At 42.5% G+C, this 20,626-nt stretch overlaps 1 protein-coding gene across 2 annotated transcripts in view; it reads right to left on the bottom strand.

Annotated features, from left to right (window-relative positions):
- LIN54 (lin-54 DREAM MuvB core complex component) overlaps positions 1 to 20,626 on the bottom strand; it is a 48,125-nt gene that overhangs the window by 6,653 nt on the left and 20,846 nt on the right. For both annotated transcript variants that reach the window (XM_083176183.1, XM_083176174.1), the window contains 7 exons: positions 16,155 to 16,225; positions 14,320 to 14,514; positions 9,665 to 9,756; positions 7,175 to 7,246; positions 3,844 to 3,946; positions 1,512 to 1,649; positions 361 to 563 (listed from right to left, as the gene is read on the bottom strand). In XM_083176183.1, the coding sequence (XP_083032309.1) occupies positions 361 to 563; positions 1,512 to 1,649; positions 3,844 to 3,946; positions 7,175 to 7,246; positions 9,665 to 9,756; positions 14,320 to 14,514; positions 16,155 to 16,225 (874 nt within the window). The remainder of the gene's footprint in view (positions 1 to 360; positions 564 to 1,511; positions 1,650 to 3,843; positions 3,947 to 7,174; positions 7,247 to 9,664; positions 9,757 to 14,319; positions 14,515 to 16,154; positions 16,226 to 20,626) is intronic.

Genomic DNA, 20,626 nt, shown 5'->3' with positions numbered 1-20,626 from the left:
AATCATGGGACTCAATTAGCCACTAAACTGCAGCGGCTCTGGTCTCAATAGCAGCTGTTCTACAAAGATTGACCAATTGAAAGAAAGACTACATTAAAGGTGAAAAATAAATAGAAAAAAAAAAAAACCAAGCAGCTCTGTAACACATATTGGGGCATATGTATTAAGCCTTAACAAGAGATAAAGGCAAGGGTGATAAAGAGATAAACGTCCAGCCAATCAGCTCCTACCTGTCAAGTTACAGGCTGTGTTTGAAAAAAGTCAGTAAGGAGCCGATTGGCTGGACATTTATCGCTCTTTATCACCCTTTGTAACAAATGAACGACGATCAGGTGTTTTACACAGTGAGAATGCACTTACTTTCCGCCTCCACTACTTAGCGATGGCGCTGGCCTTGTCAGCAAGTCTGAGATCTGAGAGGACAGCTTCGTTTTGGCTGCAGTTTGCTGTTGCACTCTTACTTCTGCTGCATCTGCCAGGTGCATTAGGGTCTTACGCTCTGGGCTCTCCTCAAAGTTTTTACAACCTATGCACTTGCATATTGAGGAGCACATGATTTTAGCCTATAGTAAAAAATAATATGCTTGCATTACAGTCCAACAGCAAGCATCCACAGTTAAGCTGTAACATAATACAAGTGTGTCCTCTAGTGGACATTAGTACATATTACATGGAAACTACTACAGTAAAACACATCAATGAAGCAAAATAGAAAGAAAGCAACATCCAGACTCATTCTTACACCTGGGGCACCTGGTTAAAAAAAATCTGTGCAGTGGCTCAAACTCCTGGAGGGCCCTCTACACGGCATGGTTGCAGTGACCCCAATTGGATGAGAGATTATTATAATTCATGCGCTATTTCACAATGTTATTTTGAAATCTACGCAAACCCTCTGCGCCCCCTGACTTGGAGGAGATACCAATTTGAAACATTGCAAGTTCTAGCAATTAGTGTCTGAAATTTTAAGGTGGTCGTACACTGCTGCAATGTCTTGCAGCAGTGTATGGCCATCTGGTCCCTCATGAGCCACTCGGGACCTTCCTGGGCTGCAGGATCACATGCGACACATCCCATGCGGTCTGTTAACATGCTATTTTCCGCATGCAACAGAAGGGGATCCTGCCGCAGGGGGTCAGAGATCAGATGTGCAGCACATATGATGTCGGGAACTGCAGATTGGATCGTATTTTGAAAAACGTCCATTTGGCCAGTTTTCATCCGATCAGTCGAAATCGGATTAATGTGTATAGGGGCCTTTAGCGAGACATCCAACAACTACTTGTACTCCTGTCACTATGGCAACTGACTGAAGAGCTGCCATAAGTTTGTCATCCATGTTCATTTAAAGTATAAAAAAGTTAATCCAAAATTATGGTGGGAAGGGGGGGGGGGGGACAACAACAAAACCCAGTCTGAAGCAACTGCACTTTAACTCATATCTTTGGTACCTGCGCACTGGCATTCAACCCGCAAAGAGTAACACTAGTGAATACAAAATGCAGTGTTACCTCGTAGCATTCACAGTAGTTTTTTAGGCATCCAGAACGTTTGCAGTTGCAGCCTTTGCTGTGTCGTCTGTCAGATTCTCCTTCCTTTCCTTTTCCTATTTTTGGTTTAAAAGCTTCTGGGTTTCTATCTAGGCAAGCCTGAAAGTCAGATTAGAGAACAACTTGAAGTACAATAGTGAAAAAGAAAAAAAAAATACACTCCCAAATAAAGCCCCAAAAAAAGTTACAAAGAAAAGTATTAGGCAGCAAAATCTTAAATCTTATGTTTTTTTGTAATTATGACACAAATGCTTCTTCTCTAAAGATTACATTTTTAGTTCACTCACTGAAGACATGGCAATTTAGTATTCTCTAGAAAAGTTATTGATTTACAATATATTGATTTTTTTTTTTATTGCAAGTAGATGCAACAATTACACTAGTTAGAGCAAACCTCTCTCTGGGATACACAGAGCAACTCCCGCTAAGGGTGGAATTCAATCCTGGGTCACGGATGTCAGGACGTCCTGACCGTCGTGACCCTGGCCCGCTAGCCTGTTATTCGGCAAGCTGGATTCAATATCCCGCCTAATGAACAAGGAAAAGGGGGAGTAGAAAAAGGCCATAGATTGTTGAGATAACGGCCGTGATCTCAACAATCCATGTCCATTCTCGGCAAAACGGGGCCGACTACGTTTTATTTATTAACAGTTTCTTATATAGCGCACACATATTCTGCAGCGCTTTACAGGGATTATTTAAACATTCCCATCAGTCCCAGCCCCAGAGTAGCTTACTATCTATATTCCCTACCACATGTACATGAGCAACAGACATTATAAAGTTAATTTTTGTTGGGAGCCAATTAGCCTACCAGTACATTTTTGGATTGTGGGAGGAAAGCAGAGTACCCGGAGGAAACCCACACAAGTGCGGGGAGAACATACAAACTCCACACAGTTTGGGCCATGGTGGGAATTGAACACATGACCTCAGTGCTGTGAGGAAGTAACCTCATCAGTACACCATCTGTACTGCCCTGTCGGGTCCGTTCTGCAGAGATGCTTCTTCAATGCTGTCAGGAAAGACAGCATTGAATAGGCACCCGCCACTATTTCCCCAGTCGGAGGATTGAATACCAGCCTACATCTCTGCAATTTAAAAGCTGATAATGTAACTACATATCTGTGCATGCTTCAAACATGAATAACTTTTTATACTTTAGTACTTAAACTATGGTGCTACTCTTGGATTGTAAGAAAGAAAACATGAAGTCATAGAGCAACAATGTAATTTGTATAAAATTAGCCCAGTGACTTATTTCCAATATGCTGAAGCCCAAACATTCTAGTGTGGGTTTCGAAGTAAAGCTGCACAACCACAGACCGTGGTGAACATTTTTTTGGCTCTTCAAAATGGCTGCATAAGATGTGTGAGCAGGAGAACTAATCAGTTACTGTGATTATGGCTTCTCATTTAGCATTCCCCAGAACACAGGTTCTCAAATTCGGTCCCCAGAACCTCACACAGTGCATGTTTCACAGGTCTCCTCACAGAATCAAAAGTGAAATAATTAGCTCTACCGGTGGATCTTTCAAATGCGTCAGTGAGTAATGAATGCACCTGTCAGGTGACCTGGAAAACGCAAACTGTGTGGGGTCCTGAGGACAGAGTTTGAGAACCCTGCTCTAGAATCAAAACGGTGGCAACGTATGCCCTGACTTATAGTTAGATAAAAGATGGGGAGCCACAGGTTGGCCAGGCCTGACATATACACTTCTCCAGAGTGTTAGTTATCTGCAGATTTTAGCTGGAGTGATGGCTGGTCATGAAGCCAGAGAAAGCAGACAAGATAGCAAAAGATATCGCTCAGAAGAGCCCTTCTGAGCGATATCTTTTATTATATCATTTAGTTATCACATTATCGTTAATGTCCCCCTCCCTTGTCTGTACATCGTTCACCCCCGCCAGCAGCGGCAAGAGTTTAGGACTTGCCGATGCAGACATCCCGCTGCTGCGGACATCGGCGGCAGGGATTGGCAAGTGTGTATGGGGCTTAACATCAGAAGGTAGTGCAGTTATAACAAGGTGGTAGCGTTGATATAAATTTTGGGGGACCTGTAGGGGTGCCCTGGATTGGTAATCTGTGACAAATTCAAATTATTTATGGCCAATGTAATTGTGGAAAAAGAGATATGAATCCCATCCATTACGACATAAGAACCTAACTTTACTTAAAGTTATATTTTTTCAGGTTTTCTAAACGAGAAACATTTGGCCTAAGGGTGCTGTGATTCAAAAAAGTTTGGGAACCTCCGACTTAAAATATAAGACCGTTTTCCATTCCTCTCACCTTAATTGCTTTCTGTCGTTCATTCTCGTGCTCCAAGTTGTTGTAGCAGTTTGTACAGTTGCAGTTGTTGCAAAATTCTCCATTAGCAAAACAATCACAATATCTGAAACATTAAATAAATGAAGACCATCACATTTTATAATGCTACTTAAAGATGCCTTCACCCAACCACTAACCATGAGTGAAAGAAAGGTTTGTGAGTTATCATTCACATTCTCTGACAAATGGGCAGAAAGGCACAAATTCTGCTAGGGTATGTATGTACAAATGTTCATTGGCCTTATTAGGTACAACTATATAAACTTGCATGCTATACAAATACAAGGTGTGCCCAGGAGACACTTGCTGTAGCAGCGTGAAAAGGAGACACTTGCTGTAGCAGCGTTTTATCTTATCGCTGTGGGTTAATGTGATGGCGTGCCATTTTTCCCAGTTGCACATGTGTAGTGAACGGCTTGGCCTCTGGTTTCTTAATTCCTGGAAAGTTGTTTTGCACGGTCGGATGCACGATGGATACCTCCAGATCAGTGCAAAGAACTGTTGGTACTTGTGTATTAGCCAGGCACCCAATTAGCATACGTACGCAACCGTAGGCTAAGCTAGGCTGTCAGCGTAGTGCCTCCACGGCAGCCCGGCTCTGTCCCCAGCGTCCATGGCTCTGTCCCCGGCAAGCCTAGTGAGCGCCTCTCACACAGCACCGGTAACCACCAGATCCCCTACGCTGGCAGACGCCGGCGGAGAGGGGATCATGCGGGCACCAGTGGAGAGGTGCTCCAGCTGTCTTGAGACGCAGGTGCGTCTCAGACGCTCCTGCGTCTCAGTAATTATTAGCACGTGCTCCCCATGCATAAAGGGGGTATGCGGACACAAGTGCATCCGGTACTTCTTTACTTTCACGGCGTCACTAGAAATCGCGGGCATCGCGTCGCACCCGATTTTTAGTGCATTCAATGGCCGCGATGCCCGCGATTTCCCATAGGGACCAATGTTAAATTTCTCAATTGACCCGATTTTACTGTTCAATGCCTCAATTGACACGATTTTTCCATAGGAAACAATGTTAAATTGCCCACAGAGGCCAAATAGCCACCCTGAAGTGTGAAATGGCCCCCACAATTGTTAATGCCACCCCACGATATGCTATATTAAATTTGGGCGAGTTATTTTGTTTCTGTGCAGGGTAAATACTCGCTGCATTATTTTTACACTGCAATTTAGATTTCAGTTTCAACACACCCCACCCGAATTTAACTCTTTCTGCACGTTACAACTGCCCCACCTGCAGTGCACATGGTTTTGTCCATTTTGAGAACAAATTTGTACTGTGATCAGATCTGAATAAAGGCTTATGTGCAACATCTTTGAAACATGTTATTTTTTGAATGTTCTAGATTTTCTTTTTCTAAACATTAGATTTGGTTATTACAGCATAATGAACTTTAACATATTTAACTGTCAATATATTGGTTAATCGTTTGCAAAATGATATGCTCTAATGCAGCCCAAACATGTTCCCAGCATAGGGGATGCAAAACAGTTTTCAGACCAATTCATGTTTAAAATAAACTGTTTAGATAATAAACAGAAGTGTTTAAAATACTGTACCTAAATAACAGAGCGTAATGCATTGTTTACTGAACTTACTGTAGCATTCAGTAAAGAGTTGGACATTAGAAGACACAGAGGTGCACTATTCTATTAAGGGCAAACAAAAAGGTATTTACCCTAAGTTTTTTTTCTTGGTCACTTCAGAGCATCCAAAAAAAAAAACACTTTCGGGTGAAAACACACAATATTCACAATTGTGACCATGAAAACGGGTCAGTTATCAGGATTTTTTTCTCCCGCCAAAGTCAGTAACTTTGCACTAGGACAAGCTTGTACTCTTTTTTTATTTATTTTGGTACTTGTCTATTATCACGGCGCCCAAGATTTCCATCGTAGGGCATCATATTGGTTGTATCGCATGCAATGCGATTTGACCCAATTTTAAATTGTACAGGCACCCTGATGGGTGATTACTATGTAAAATGCACCCCCATTGTTGAGGCCACCCCCACCATCAACGACAACCCGAAGCGTGGCGAGCGCAGCGGTACGCGTCCTCCGACCTTTTCATACCCCCACTATCCACGTCGGCGTGGAGCTAACTTCAGATAGTGTGGCGAGCGCAGGTCGGAGGACGCGGGCTCGCTGCGCTCGCCACGCTTCGGGTTGGCGTTGATAGTGGGGGTGCATTTTACAAAGTAATCACCCATCAGGCACGCAATGCGATATTTTATTGTACAGCGTGGGTCTGTGGACCTGAAAATCGGGTCCGATCGCATACCTTAATAAGTGGTATGCGATGCGATGGGCACCGTGATAATACACAAGTACCTTTATTTTTTTACTATGCTAAAATATATTAATGAACCACTTTAAGACGTCCAGACATAATTTTAACTAGTTCGGAGCTTCTTCGTATGTTTCGTTATTTTCATCTAAAAAGCAAAACTTTAGGTGTCTTACCGGAACAGAAGATATTGACTTAGAGCAAAACGATTTTGCACATTTCTTATTCAGGTCAAGTCACAACTTTTCCACACCAGCCGATTTTAAATATCTCAATTTCAACTTTTTCACTCCACCCTACTCCGCGCATCTCTTTATAGTCAATCTACCCATCTTCTAATGGTTATAAGCAAGATGTTACACCATGGGCCTGATTCAGAGTTGATCTCAGGGCTGCTTATTGTAGCAAGTGGACAAAACCATGTGCACTGCAGGTGGATCATATGTAACATGTGCAGAGAGTTAGATTTGAGCGAGTTACTAATGGGGCCTACTTACGTAGCGATGTGTGTAGGAGACCGTTCTGAGAAATGCTAAATCGCTCTGTGTGTTGAGTGATGTGATATTTTAATAACCTGCATGTTGGTTATTAGTTGTTCGGGGCCAGAGTTCTCACCGGAGAACACTGGCCCCGAACAACTAATATCCAACATGACGGTTATTAATTGGTGGGAGATACCAACGCATGGGGCCGTGCATCCACATTGTTATGGCCCCTACACTCACAGTGATGTAGGCACATTTTCTGAGTGATGCAAGTTAAATTAACTAAAATTGCTCAGAAAATGCCTATATATCGCTACCTGTGTAGTCCCCATAAGTTTCTGTGCAGAATAAATACTGGCTGCTTTATTTAGATTTCACTTTAAACACACCTCACCCAAATCTACCCAAATTGGTTCCAGGAAAAGACAATTCATTGTATACCAAGACCTCTAAAGTCACCGGATCATAATCTAAAAAATAGCTAAATAAGAACAGGGACCCATTAACTTACAATTTTAAGCACAATGACTTTGTGCAGTTACATGGCTTTCTCGGACGACTTGCTGATTCTGAAGAAATAATTCTACAAAGCAAAAAAGACCACAGAAAATATTATTTTCACCTAAAGGTACATAAATTAAAAAATAAATATATTACTCCAGTTTTTTTAAATAAATTTTATATGCTACATATTTGCAGTTTTTTATTTAATATATATCTAGCTCGCCTTCGATCTATAGCTACATATATCTATATCGATCATCTCACGTACAGGGTGGCACTCCTCCGGATTTTCCAATGTAATGAATGGACCAAACGGTGGTGTTATGCCAATGTTTCAAATCTTTTAATTATATTTTTTCATCAAGGATACCTGACAAAAATCTGATTAAAAGATTTGAAACGTTGGCATAACACCACAGTTTGGTCCATTCATTACATTGGAAAATCTGGAGGAGTGCCACCCTGTACGTGTATATATTGCAGTCTGCTATCCAGCACTGAGGAAACGCACCAAGGTATTTGTCCTTTAAGTATACGGACTGCCAGTGTATTTCTCATATATACATACACAAACATACATAGACACACTTGCGTACAAATACACATTTATATCCTATATAATAAAAGTTAACACTCTGCTCCTCACCTCTATAGGGCGAAATAAAGTGTTGTACGTGCCGGCAGCCATCATATGGTGCCCAAATGGAGCAATACAAGTATTGATGGGCTGGAAACTGGTACATATGTGTATAGATTCCTCTGTCACAAACATGTATCATCCAGAGTTCTCATAAGCATTTTAAAACTGTTGCATGGGTTATATTGCAGGTATTCAAGATCATATAAATCACATTTATTTTGTTGATTGTTTATTAGGTACTTCCACTAGCTGTTGATGCAATTACATTATTTGCAGGTCTACCAAATCGACAGAAGATTGTGGGTTAAAATTAGTAGTTTGTAAAATCAGTTTGAGAGCCGTTTTCAACAGCATTGAAGGCTTTCAGATTCAGCTTTTTTTAAAGATGAATCTGAATGGTTGGAAACGGCCACTAATTTGAATTCTCGGCTGTTTCGACAGTCAGAACATTGAATGCAGAGCGTCGAGTTAAAGTTGGAATGGCTCAAAAACGGCAGTGAATCCAACTGTCGTGAATGTTCCGAAAGTCTGATTCGGGATTGCACACCGCCATCTGTACTTGTGACTGATTGAAAAAGTAAAGTGTGGGAATGCTGATGGAAGTGCTTGCTTTGCAGACTATATTTAACTGTAATGATGGGTGTGTTCTAATATAACTTTTGCACAAGTGATAGGATTAAAGGCCCATACACAATGGACGACTTTGAGCTTAAAGCAGCTCAGTTTACTCATCTGAGCTGCTTTTAGCTGGAAAGCTGCCCAGTGTGTACAGGGCAGCGGTGAGCGCTGATGCACACTACCACATCATCGCTGGCCTGGACGCTAGTATTACCAGAAGATAAGTGGCGGAGAGGAAGGCTTTACATAGCATCCCAATATGGAAAGTTGTCCACTCCAGGGAAAATTGCCAAAATGGGTGAAAAAACACTCAGTGTGTATGCATCCCAGCGAATTTCCCCATCTCTCACCATACATGCTGAGCAAAAACCCCCAGTGTGTATGGACCTTAATGCAAGTGCAAAATAAGCGTACAGGGCGCTCTGTTTACATGAATACAACCAGGTATATATATATATATATATATATATATATATATATATATATATATATATATATATATATATATATATATATATATATATATATATAGTGGGGGTGGTGCGCCGGCACTCGATTCCTTGTTGGGCTCTTATGCGCCCGGTGCCTTCAGAGCTGGAGCCGCCGCGGCGAGTCCAGATAACATAGAATGAAGGAGCGTGGCACTCGGGACTGAGATAAATAAATATAAGTAGCCCAATAATCGGTTGACGTTTCAGCCCTTTTAAGAAAAGCCCATTTAAGGGCTGAAACGTCAACCGATTATTCGGCTACTTGTATTTATTTATCTCAGTCCCGAGTGCCATATATATCACACACACATTATTATTATTTTTTTTTTTTTTTTTTATTCAGTAACTTTTATTGAATTTTCAAAATACCATTCAAACAAAACACCCAATTGAGCATACATGTCGATAGATACATGGTATAAGACCAAATTGCAATATACACCCGTATTTAGTACGGAGCATGAATGGTGGGACCAATAAGAGCAGACTTGCCTTCATCTTTGCATTGCCCCATTTAATCACAGACTATTTGCTTTAGAACCTGACATACACAGCACAACACATTCTAATATGCTGTATCACAAGAGATATGTTTGTGGTATGTAAAAATGGTGTTTAAACATTACTTGGACCAGCATTCACTTTTCTGCTGGAGAATGAAGTCATAGAATGCTGTTGGGCCGTGTCCAATTATACAGTCACCCTTCTAGACACATGAGCAAGCATTGCTGTGGTTCTATAATCTTACCCATTTAGTGGTACCCTGGACTGGTTCTGTGAGCTCTGTGTACTGGATAATCCAGCATTGCTTGCTATGGATACATAGGAAGACTGCTGCAGCTGAAAAGAGACAGTAAGAGAATATTACAAGGGTGACATGCCTAAATGCACACAGATTGTTACTGTATATGCCATATACAATGCTACATTATTACTGGCTAAAATTCAAGTAATAAGATAAGTATAGGTCAATGATTGCTTGATTTGTATTTGATCCATCACTATGATATAGTAATGCAATAAGATAGTTCATATTATATATTCTGTAACTTTCTCCAGAGAATGCCTGAAAATGTTCCCCTTTTTTCCCCTTCATCCCACCCTTCACCCCCCGTGTCGTCGTTCCCCCCCCCCTGGAGAGGAACCTGGAGGGCGCTATGGACATCGGGGGACGAAGTAAGAAAAAAAGGGGTGTGGGAAGAAAACAAAACAAAATATTCTGAAAAACCACGGTATTTGAAATCTTTTGGGTTTTGGAATACAGGGATAAGGGAGACCCAACCTCTATCTATCTATATCACTCTATATTTATTTATCAACAGTGGGGTGCTCCTCTATGGTAACAGATACTGCTCCACATATACTGTATTAGTCCATAGGGCCACTCGGGTCCAATTAAGGGCACTCACCAATTTTCAAAGAATGAAAAAAAATTTTTTTATTTTTTACATCACCATTTCCACAGGGTTCGTCTTCTTACATGATGGTAAGTAATTAAAGTTATTGGTTAGAAAACAGACACAATTTTCAGACGAGCGTGCAATAGGAGGTACCACTGCCCGCTTGCCCTGGACTGAATTCACTTGCTATCATTTTTACAGATTGTACTAGCAAAATACTATAGTAAAGAAGCAGCTTATTGGAGCAATCATTCAAAGACTTTACAATTTGTAGGTCATCTACATTACCAAACTTTTACCACAAAGGCAGAAGAATTTCGGTTAATGCAGCTAATACTTTGAATCTGGACTGCTCTCCTTTGTTGACCAAGGGCCTGATTCAGAGATGGGCCTAATAAAATTCATCACTGATTTGTCTCTGAACACAGCAGCGATCAGAAAATGATATAATGCAGCTGGAGGCAGCTGAGGGAAAAGAGATCACATCTAATGAGCCCTACATATGGAGACATTTGTGCCAGAGACTCAGCATGAGATATTTCCCTTAAACTGAATCTCTCAGATAATAAACCCACACACAACGAGATTTGTGCGAGAGATTCATGATAGGAGATGCAGTATGAGAGATTTAAAATCTCTCACAGAAAGTGTTTAGGTGACTTCAGGGGAAGTTACTGTATTGCAGATACCACGTCCTTGCCCCCTCTCAATCATATAGGCATGACGGATTTATGTGTATTATGGCTGACCGTGAAAGATCATCGTCACCAAGGTTGAGGGGTTGCCATAAGACCACCTCCCAAATCACTTGTCAGGTGAGCAGGGTCCCTTTAAACCTGTTCCTGATGGGTTATGCAGATGCAATTTTAATAATGGTCCTCATATAGTGAGAAGGCAAAAGGAGAGATACAATCAGTGTACATTCCAACAGGATTCACTCTGAAACCCCAATTGGTGGTTATACCACCCCATGAAGGAGGATGATGCTACTGCACAGTAATCATTCTAGCACCATGCACCTTTCAAAACCTGCACAGTTCCTCTTTCCACCCTGGGGTGTCGCTCTCTGCTGTGGCTTCTAGCACAGAGTGGTCTGTATATCAGTGTTGATAAACTGCATAGAGCAACACCAGACAGGAAAGAGGAACTGTGAGGGTTTTGAGGGGTACAGGGTGCTAGAATGATTACTGTGCAGTAGCATAATCCTCCTTCAACACTACATTGGTAATACACATCTATACAGTGGCCACAAGCAATGACGTCCGTGTAATATAGGTGCCGGGCAAAAGCAGGACCAACACCCATACAACTATTTAGGTATGATTTCTATTTAAAGGCAGCATCAGAATGAAAGCACAAGGACAGTCTGTGACAAGAGGCACACGGGTATAGAGTTACCACATATAGAACACTACTAATGTAGGAGAATGTGCAACTATAATGACTCCACAGCACCGAACTGGTTGATCCACATAACGTATGGTGCTCAGCAAACGCCAGTCCTGAGGGAGACTGAAAGGCAGAGTTTACTAATAAGAAAATAGTCCACGCACCTCTGGCCGCCAGTACCCACTCCTCTCTGTTTCACTGGCAGTTCCGCTGACTTCTGATGCTACGGCTTCTGCATCTCTTGCCGCTATGTGTCTCTAAAGCTGCAGGGTCACTGTCAGCGCTGTGACCAGGAGACACATCGGACTTGGAGGCAGAGGAGAGTCAGGGGCATTTTCCCGGACAGGTGGTAAGCCTACTTGACACCCTCTACTATCCTGCAGCCGGCAGAGCACAGCAGCAAAGTGGGAGCCGATGGCTTCAGGTAGGCATCTCCGGCTGCGTCTAATCGCTCAGAAGTCCCTGCTCATTCAGAACATCAGGGGCGAACTTTTCAATCGCTGTGTGGTCTACCCACTCAGCGATATACACCCATTTTGTGCGTGATTTATTGAAATTGCTCAGAAAGTGGCTGAATATCGCTGTTTGTGTAGGGCCCTTAAGTGCTTTGTCCTAAATCAGATTAGCCCCCACAGCTGTGTAGCTATGGTCAGGAAGGATTTGCGTATTAGTTTAATGTCATTATAAATATGTATTTCTTTAAGCTATTTTTCTATATTGAATTTCATAGGAAGGTGTTGTTTACTTGTCATTCCATGAAGGTGTCAATTATTTCACCAAATACATGACAAAAAAATAAATATATATGTTAAAATAGTAAGTTGTGTGGTATGTTGAGAAGACAGGCCTGGTGTACAGTGGCATGGTCAGCATTTTGCCAGCTGTCCCGTAAATATCCTGTAATTTCTCATAGACCTGCCTAGATACTTTGTTGGAGGCATCTTCTACTGTGACCCTTGGTACCCTACAGTGGGCTTTATAAACATTGTTTCCTTGTATGAACCATGGTGTTCTGTGTCAGTGTCTCCAATCCTTTCTAAGTTCCCAAGGATGCCTTGACAGGGTGCAACTTACCTGCTGGTCTCCAACTGCACCCTGGGACAGTTGTGTGCAGTCCAACCACACTCCAGCTCATGTCTACGCTCTCCGGCATTAGGAAGTACAAGCTGTATTGTACTTCCATCTTGGAACCTTCTGTGGAAGCTGCAGCTCTGCATTCCCTGGCAGTGCCACCCTGATTTGACTTAAGACCCTTTCCTGATAGGCACCACAATAATGGCGGTGGTAATGCCAGCGGTCAAAAGACCCCAGCATCCCGATACAGAGAATACAGACAAGGACTCAATGAGATAGTGAACCGTTTTCCCTTAATCCAACCCACAGCCTGACCCTAACCCCCGCACCCTGTCACCACCTATACATAACCTGTCCAGTGGCATACTTCCTTCAGGATTCCGGTATTGTGATCCATTTCTGTTACGGCACTGGTGTTCTAACAGGAGTTGCGATGCCGGCAGCTGGCATCCCGACCTCTGGGATTATAACAGAATCCCTTCCTTTGTTTTGTTTTATTTTACTTGTATGTTTGAGTCATTTTTGTTAAAAGTTTCAAGTGTACAATTTAAAAAAAAAGTTAGTTTTTAAAAACAAATAATCAAATAGTATGACACAAGACCAAATAAGCATTTGTAATGAAAGAAATTAGCAAGATAAACTTAAACACAGCTTCTCATGGAGTAGTTTTTTTTTAAAGAATATTAGGCAAACTTGCTACTATATACAGTTTGGTACCAAGAGACACGATACATTGACTCTAGGTTAACAGTCATAAGGTCGACAGGGTCAAAAGGTTGCAGCAAAAAAAAAAAAAGTTGCAGTTGTCGTGACAAAAACAAAACACACAACATGATACAGAACGGCACACTTTTTGTGCCGAGCCCAAAGCATGGCAAGCATAGCAAGGGATGCGGTATACTTAGATGATGTCCATGTCGACCTAGACACCAAAAAAACATAAAAAACTCATGTGAACCTTATGACTATTGACCTTTGGACCCTGTTGAGCATTAGTGGACTACCATATGACTGTAGACCTAGACATTGTAGATCTAAATTACCATAACCATACAGTTTTGCTGTGCGAACTACTCTTGGCGTCGCTTTTATTTTGTTTTTAAACCAAGAACTGGCCCAGAGAAGGGCATTACCAGCTACATGAACATAAGATCAGCATTACCTGCTACATCAGCGATTTTCAACCCTTTTACCTTTAAAATTGCCAAGGCACACCATGAGATCCCCACAAGGCAAAACACATTGGCCCCCACAGGAAAAAAAAAAAGCTATATGCCCCATATTAAAAAAACAATCACACTGGTCCCCACAGGTAACAGAAATAAAATACAATTTACATGAAAAGAAAAGAGCAGTAAATAACAGTTGAACTAGTGGTGGCTGTAAAGTGGTTTGGGCATCTCTAGGTCTGGGGGCACACTTGAGAACAGCTCAAGGCACATTAGTGTGCCACGGCACAGTGGTGAAAAACACTGTGCTACATGATCATCAGATTCCTAGCATATTCCAAACACACTGATAACTTTGTTCATTTACTAACCTGGATACCATACTGAGCAGGCAGGACGGCATAACCCACGTTTCCAGTCCCAGTAGCAGGTGTCAGCACAGTACCCGGAGGAAGGTTAAGGTTGGGCTGAATCTGTGCCAGTGGTGTAGCAGGCATTAGAAGTCGCTGCTGTGGTTGGCTTGTAGTCACTATCTGCGAAGATGAAGTAATTGGCTTTGGGACAACCTGAAGTGGTCGGATAAATAGTCATGGTCAATGAACAAGCAATAAAAAAACACATAATAAAATCACCAAAAAATAGATATTGCAACTTACATAAAAATGCATTTAAAGATATCTTGTATTAAATTCTGTACACTTCATGAGACAAATGTTTGAATGCATGCTATAGTCTGAGGGTTATTATCTATCAACCAGCAGAACTGTAAGATGTGCAATAACCCACAAAAGCAACCACAACTTAGATCAATCCAGTGCTAGTTTGACAAATAAAGAAAATGATTGTTTATTAAAATGCTACTCATTACCGCCCTGCTTACCGGTATTCCTAAGAAAAGGCTCTCACCACTACAATCCATTTTGAATGCAACTGCGAGGCTGATCTTACTGGCTAGACATTCAAGGGACAACCTTGGGCTTCACCCCTGGCCCTTGGGTGTTGTGGAAGGGGGGGAGGGGTCACTAGAATGACTAGTTGGGGGGGCTCTAAGGACCACTATAATAGTGTCCCTGGGCTATGGCATTATACCCCTGGCTAGTGGAGCCCGGTGCTAGTTGCAGAAATACAGGGGATCCCCTACATATTTTGTCCCTTGTATGTCCAGGAGCCCGGTACTTGATCTTTAAATACAGGGGAACCCTACACAGTTTTTACCCTGGATTTTTAGAACCAGCACTGGCTCAAAGAGTCTAGGGCTGGTCATGTTTTTTTTCTTTTTACAATTAACCTTTTCTGACACGTGCCTCACACTAATGCCCATTAAACGTTATAATTATACTACACACCATAATACCCATTACCAGCGGTGGCTCCTACCTCATTGTAGGAGGGGGCTGCGTGGGGTGCAATGATGGCTGCTCCCCGACACCTGTACTCTACAGATGAGCAAAGCGGTGCACTTTAGCAAACTGTGGAACTTTCAGCTGGTATACCAAGCCTCAATCACAGAGCAGAAGTGTGCACAAAATGGCCCCTGCTTAATATATTTTCCATAGTAGCCCAGCCTTCCTACATATATTTTTTTTAATATTTTTATTAAAGAATTGAATCAATGTATAAAGAAAAAGACAATTGTGAGAAATGAATACATCTGTTATACATCATAACAGCAATAAACAGAAGTTCAAATCAAGAATCGTGTGGTTGTGAGTGTACCATGTTCACAATATTCTTATGTGAAATAACATGTCAGAATATAGCTTTCCTGAGAGAGTTTTTACTAGTGAGGGGTAGGGATTTAACATGTGGGAGCCATATTGCAAAGATTTTTTTTTGCCTTGGACTCTTTATTAAGTCTCATTTCTAGCCAGTCCATTTGGAAGAGGTATAAAACCCTTGGCAAAAGTAATGTTATAGAAAGAGCCTTGGATGAGATCTACTGGGAGCGTTGGATGAGATCTACTGGGAGCGGTGTACATCAGGTCACTCTGATGTGATCTTTCTGTATCAAATAGATCTGATTAGATCTATCTGAAGATAATAGAGTGAACATTTAGCCTAGAGACAGATCAGTTTCCTGGTAGAGTTCAAGGTAAATATGAAGAGATTTGTATCTTCGGATATGTCTGGGTAGTGGATGGGGGGCTTTATAGATAGAAAAAAGCATTCTTTACAGCCAGCAATCATATGGTACATTCAGACTCACCTGTTTAGCTGGAGCTGGGACAATTGGAACAGACATCCGTGCGTGCGTTGCATTAACCACCATTGGTTTTACTAAAAAAAATCCAGACGAGAGAGAATTCCAATATTACTGCTATTCCCATAATGTCACACTGTAATCATTATAAAACAAAATGCACAGAGATAATGTTCATGAAGATTCTTAATTCTGCATTTGTTGTACAGGTTACAGCAATTTGCTACATTTTTTAACATGGTTTATGAATTAGTTTGGAAAACTAATATTTATAAAGGGATTTTTGTAAGAACTTACAGTTCGAATCCCTTTCTCTGATACTATCCTGGAGACACAGCTACACATTGGGATGTAGGAGGGTCCATCGGAGCCAGGCACCTACGCTAAACTTTTAGAGAGGCAGGCTCCTCCCTTCCGCATCCCATCATGCCTCAGTTCAACTTCCAGAGCAAACTAGGATACAGTAACTCAGTACAAAGCCTGAACATATTATATGCACAATTTATTTAAACATAACCATTATAACATGACAACACATGAAACGGTATTACTTACTGAGTGTAAGGGAGGGATCGCTGTGTCACCAGGATAGTATCAGAGAAAGGGATTCGAACGGTAAGTTCTTACAAAAATCTCTTTTTCTCTGTTAACTATCCTGGTGACACATCTTGCCTAACAACTTAAATCTTCAACACCAGGGACAGAATGGTCCCAGGACATTTCTGCCCCGCACTCTCCCTCCTCCTCTGAATCTCCATATAAGATAGGAGAGGATAAGGCTCCTTTGAATACTGCTCCATAAGGGTATTACATCTGCCTATGCCTTGAGCAGTATCCTGCATTATTTGCAGAAACGCAAGCTCCCCCTGTGATAAAGGAATGGAGCCAGTGGATTGCTGAGAGGATGACAATGGTCTAGGAGACGGAACCAGCTCATCCCTCTGTTTATTCAAGGCAGTTACCGCACTGCCCAGGGCCGCAGCCCACACAGGTTCACGCTGTTCCACCCTCTGAGCTTGTGCTCCCCTGGGTACAGCTTCTCACACACAGGGCAAATATCCCCTTGAGTCATCTGTTCAGGGGTTAAATTAAGGCCACAGAATTTGCAATTACTCAATGTGTTAAGGGCTCCCTCCTCATAACAGCAGAATGCCTTTCTGTCATGTTTACAACACAGTGCAAAATGTCAGTATTAAGTCAATGTATGCCAGAGTACTTATCTGTCTGCCAAGGACCCTTATCTGGTCAGCAGGGGTAGCGAGGCCCAGGAGAAATCAATCACTGTCAGGAAAATTCCCTTCAGCTTCTCACAGCAAGTGCTTCCAAAGGCGCCAAAACAGAGTGCAGGAAGAGACCAAAAGTCCCTGCTACAGCGGGGACCGTGGCTATTTGGCGCCATTTACCTCCTGTAACCGTTCCTGGCTTGTGTATTCTCCTCTTCCCAGTGCCTCCCCTTGTCTGGTTATCACTTGGAATCGCCCAACCTCTGGGCTCCTGTAACAGGCTGCAACCTCCTAGGAATTCAGCCTGCAAACCCAAATCAAGATGACGGCCGCCATCACGGAGGGAACCCGTCACCCACAATCTCCCCCTGCGGGAAGCTGGATCCGGGGTCCCCCAGGGCCCAGAAAGCTTCCCTGTAAGGAAGCTTAAACCGCTCTGCAGAGACTCTCTGCACACCTGTACACAGGGCGCTGACAGGACGCGCTTCTGTCAGCCCCTGCTGCGCTGTCAGTGTGAGGATTCTCCTAGAATCCTCACACTGGGCCTACCTAAGTGTAAAAAACAATCACCTAGCTAACTCTTCCATGGCATAGCACCCACTCCTGTGGGCACCTAAAACGAACTGAGGCATGATGGGATGCGGAAGGGAGGAGCCTGCCTCTCTGAAAGTTTAGCCTAGGTGCTGGCTCCGATGGACCCTCCTACATCCATACAATGTGTAGCTGTGTCACCAGGTGGTGGGGTGAAGGAGATGGGCACTACCAGAACTCTATCAGTTGTGTATGGGGTACAGGAGAGGCACAACAGGAGTTATATAAAAGTACACTATCAAAGTAGGGTTTATAGGATAGGCTAAGCTATTGAGGATTGGCAGGCTCTATGATAAAACCCTTCACCACTCCTACACTGGGTGGTACTCAATGCGTCTGGCAAGGAGTTTCTACTGAGAGGATGGCTTTTTCTAACCGAAAACATGCCATCCTCGCAGTCTTCAATGTAAGGGATAAATCCTCACCATCCAATTCTCTAAAACTGCAAGTTTCGCCGCAAATGCAGCAAGTCTGCTTCCTTTTGTGGCGAGCCACACTATTTTAATAACCATACTCGCCATTTCCACAAATCCAAATGGAACCAGCGAGGTGAAAACGGTGAGTGAAGGGGAGGGCGTTGAACATATAGTCGGCGAGCTAGCGGCACTGCTCGCCGTAATAGCATGCCATCAGAGCACTGAATACCCCTGCATAAGGATGTTCATTGTGATATACAGATGCAGCCATCGTTGAATGGATAGTACGACTAGTGTGCCTGCAAACGAAGCACACGTATGCCATTCCTTGCATTTGCATATGCACCACAGCAACAATGAACATGGATTCATTGGTATGTTGGACTGTGTTCTGTACAATGGGTACAAACATTGGGGCAGATGTATTAAGCCTGTGATAAATTGGAAGGTGAGAATGCACTAGCCAATCTGCTCCTGTCATTTTTCAAACACAGCTGATTGGCTGGTGCGTTATCACCTTAGCTTTTATCACCGCTTTTTCTCCACCAGACCTAATACATCTGCCCCAGTGTCTCTTATGGTGCCAACACATGTAGCGATTTACAGGCATTTTCTAAGCAATATCACTAGATCGCTTAGAAAATGCCCCTACATCACTCCGTGTGTAGGGGGCGATAGAGAAGCATGTCAGTATCACCCGGCGATTAATATCCAGCATGCTGGATATTAAATCAGACAGATCGCTCAGCGTTCCATTACTATGCAGTGCTGTATGTTGAGCGATTTAACATCCCTGAGAGCGCTCATTGCCACATCTCCCCGTGTCCAGGTCCCATTACACTACAGGCATACGGTATCACTTGCCGAAGGTCTGTGGCAGGTATTACTGAAATTAGGCAGTTGTATCTTACTGGACATGTATGAGAAAGTCACCTGCTGATTTGATTGTAGGTATTTTTATGCTGGGAACCGATTTTTGTTTGATTTACATTTTCATAAAGTAAAATCGCCTACAATAAATCGCTCAGTGTTTATGGGTGATGGCGTGCTCCCAGTCGCTATGGATGGTTGCAAAGTTTGATCTGCTGCACATCAAACTTAGTAATATCACTAACGACCTTGTTTATGCTAAGGAAGGACAGAACGAATGCATGTCGCTTCACTGTAAGCTTATATGCTTTGAGCTGTCTACAATATGGCCACCATCTGGAGACTTAGATGGCCTCATTGAATAGGACTATGGTATTGTTGTATAGCTTTGCCTAGGTTGCCTAAAAACCCAGCACCACAAGAATAACCCTGGGTTATACAATCACAGTATGCATTCACAGGACTTACATATAAGAATATACATTTTCTGCATTAGTTACTAAAAATCTATAGTCCTCACTGGTATGTTTTGTGGTCAGATCTCTCCATTTACTATACATTAGATATGGTATCATCATACATCACTGGTGTTAAACTATTGTAATTGTGTCAGTGTAAATCACTGGTGTTGGATAGGGGCAGGAAGCAGTAAAACTTGACAACACTCATTATAATATATCCATTTTGTAGACTAGTACAGCTCTACAGTATGAATCTTTCTGGTCTGCCTATATGTACTGTACATTGTCCTTGTTAATTGAATTCACTACTTCTGTGACCTTTATATGCTTACCCCCATCTCTTACTGTATATCCCCTGCAGTTAGGTTTTGTTTTTTTTCCCTTATATCCCATTCATAACACAGCCAAAGAGGTTTCAATAAAAAATAAATTTTGATTCCTCATTGAAGCCTATAGGAACTTGTGAAAGCAGCAAATCAGCTGACCACACGGCTTTCCATATACTTACTACAAAATATCACTGCAGCTTTCTCTTCACTCCTCCAGGTTCCAGTATATTTGTCGCCTTGTTGACCCCACCTCAAGCTACAGGGTATGTCAATTCATGGTTTATGTTACCACGCTCCTCCCATCATACCCAGGCCCCAGTATAAGCCTCATAATCATATCCACCCAGGTACCTGTTTGTATGTCACCATGTCCCCCCCAGACCACAGTATGTCATTATAACCTCCCAATATCTGTCTGTATGTTGTCAAGCTTCCCCCACCAGGCCCTAGTATTTATGAAACCATTTCCCTCCCTCTGCACCAGTGCATGTGTCACCATACCTCTTACTCCCTCCCCAGGCCACTGTGTGTATGTCACCATGGCAAATTCTTGCCTAGGGCACCAAATGGGTTAGGGCCGGCTCTGAT

Source organism: Crinia signifera, chromosome 1 (genome assembly GCF_055691185.1).
Source record: "Crinia signifera chromosome 1, ASM5569118v1, whole genome shotgun sequence".
NCBI lineage: Eukaryota > Metazoa > Chordata > Amphibia > Anura > Myobatrachidae > Crinia > Crinia signifera.
Note: the sequence above shows the minus strand (reverse complement) of the source record. Positions and strands in the feature narration are given on the sequence as shown.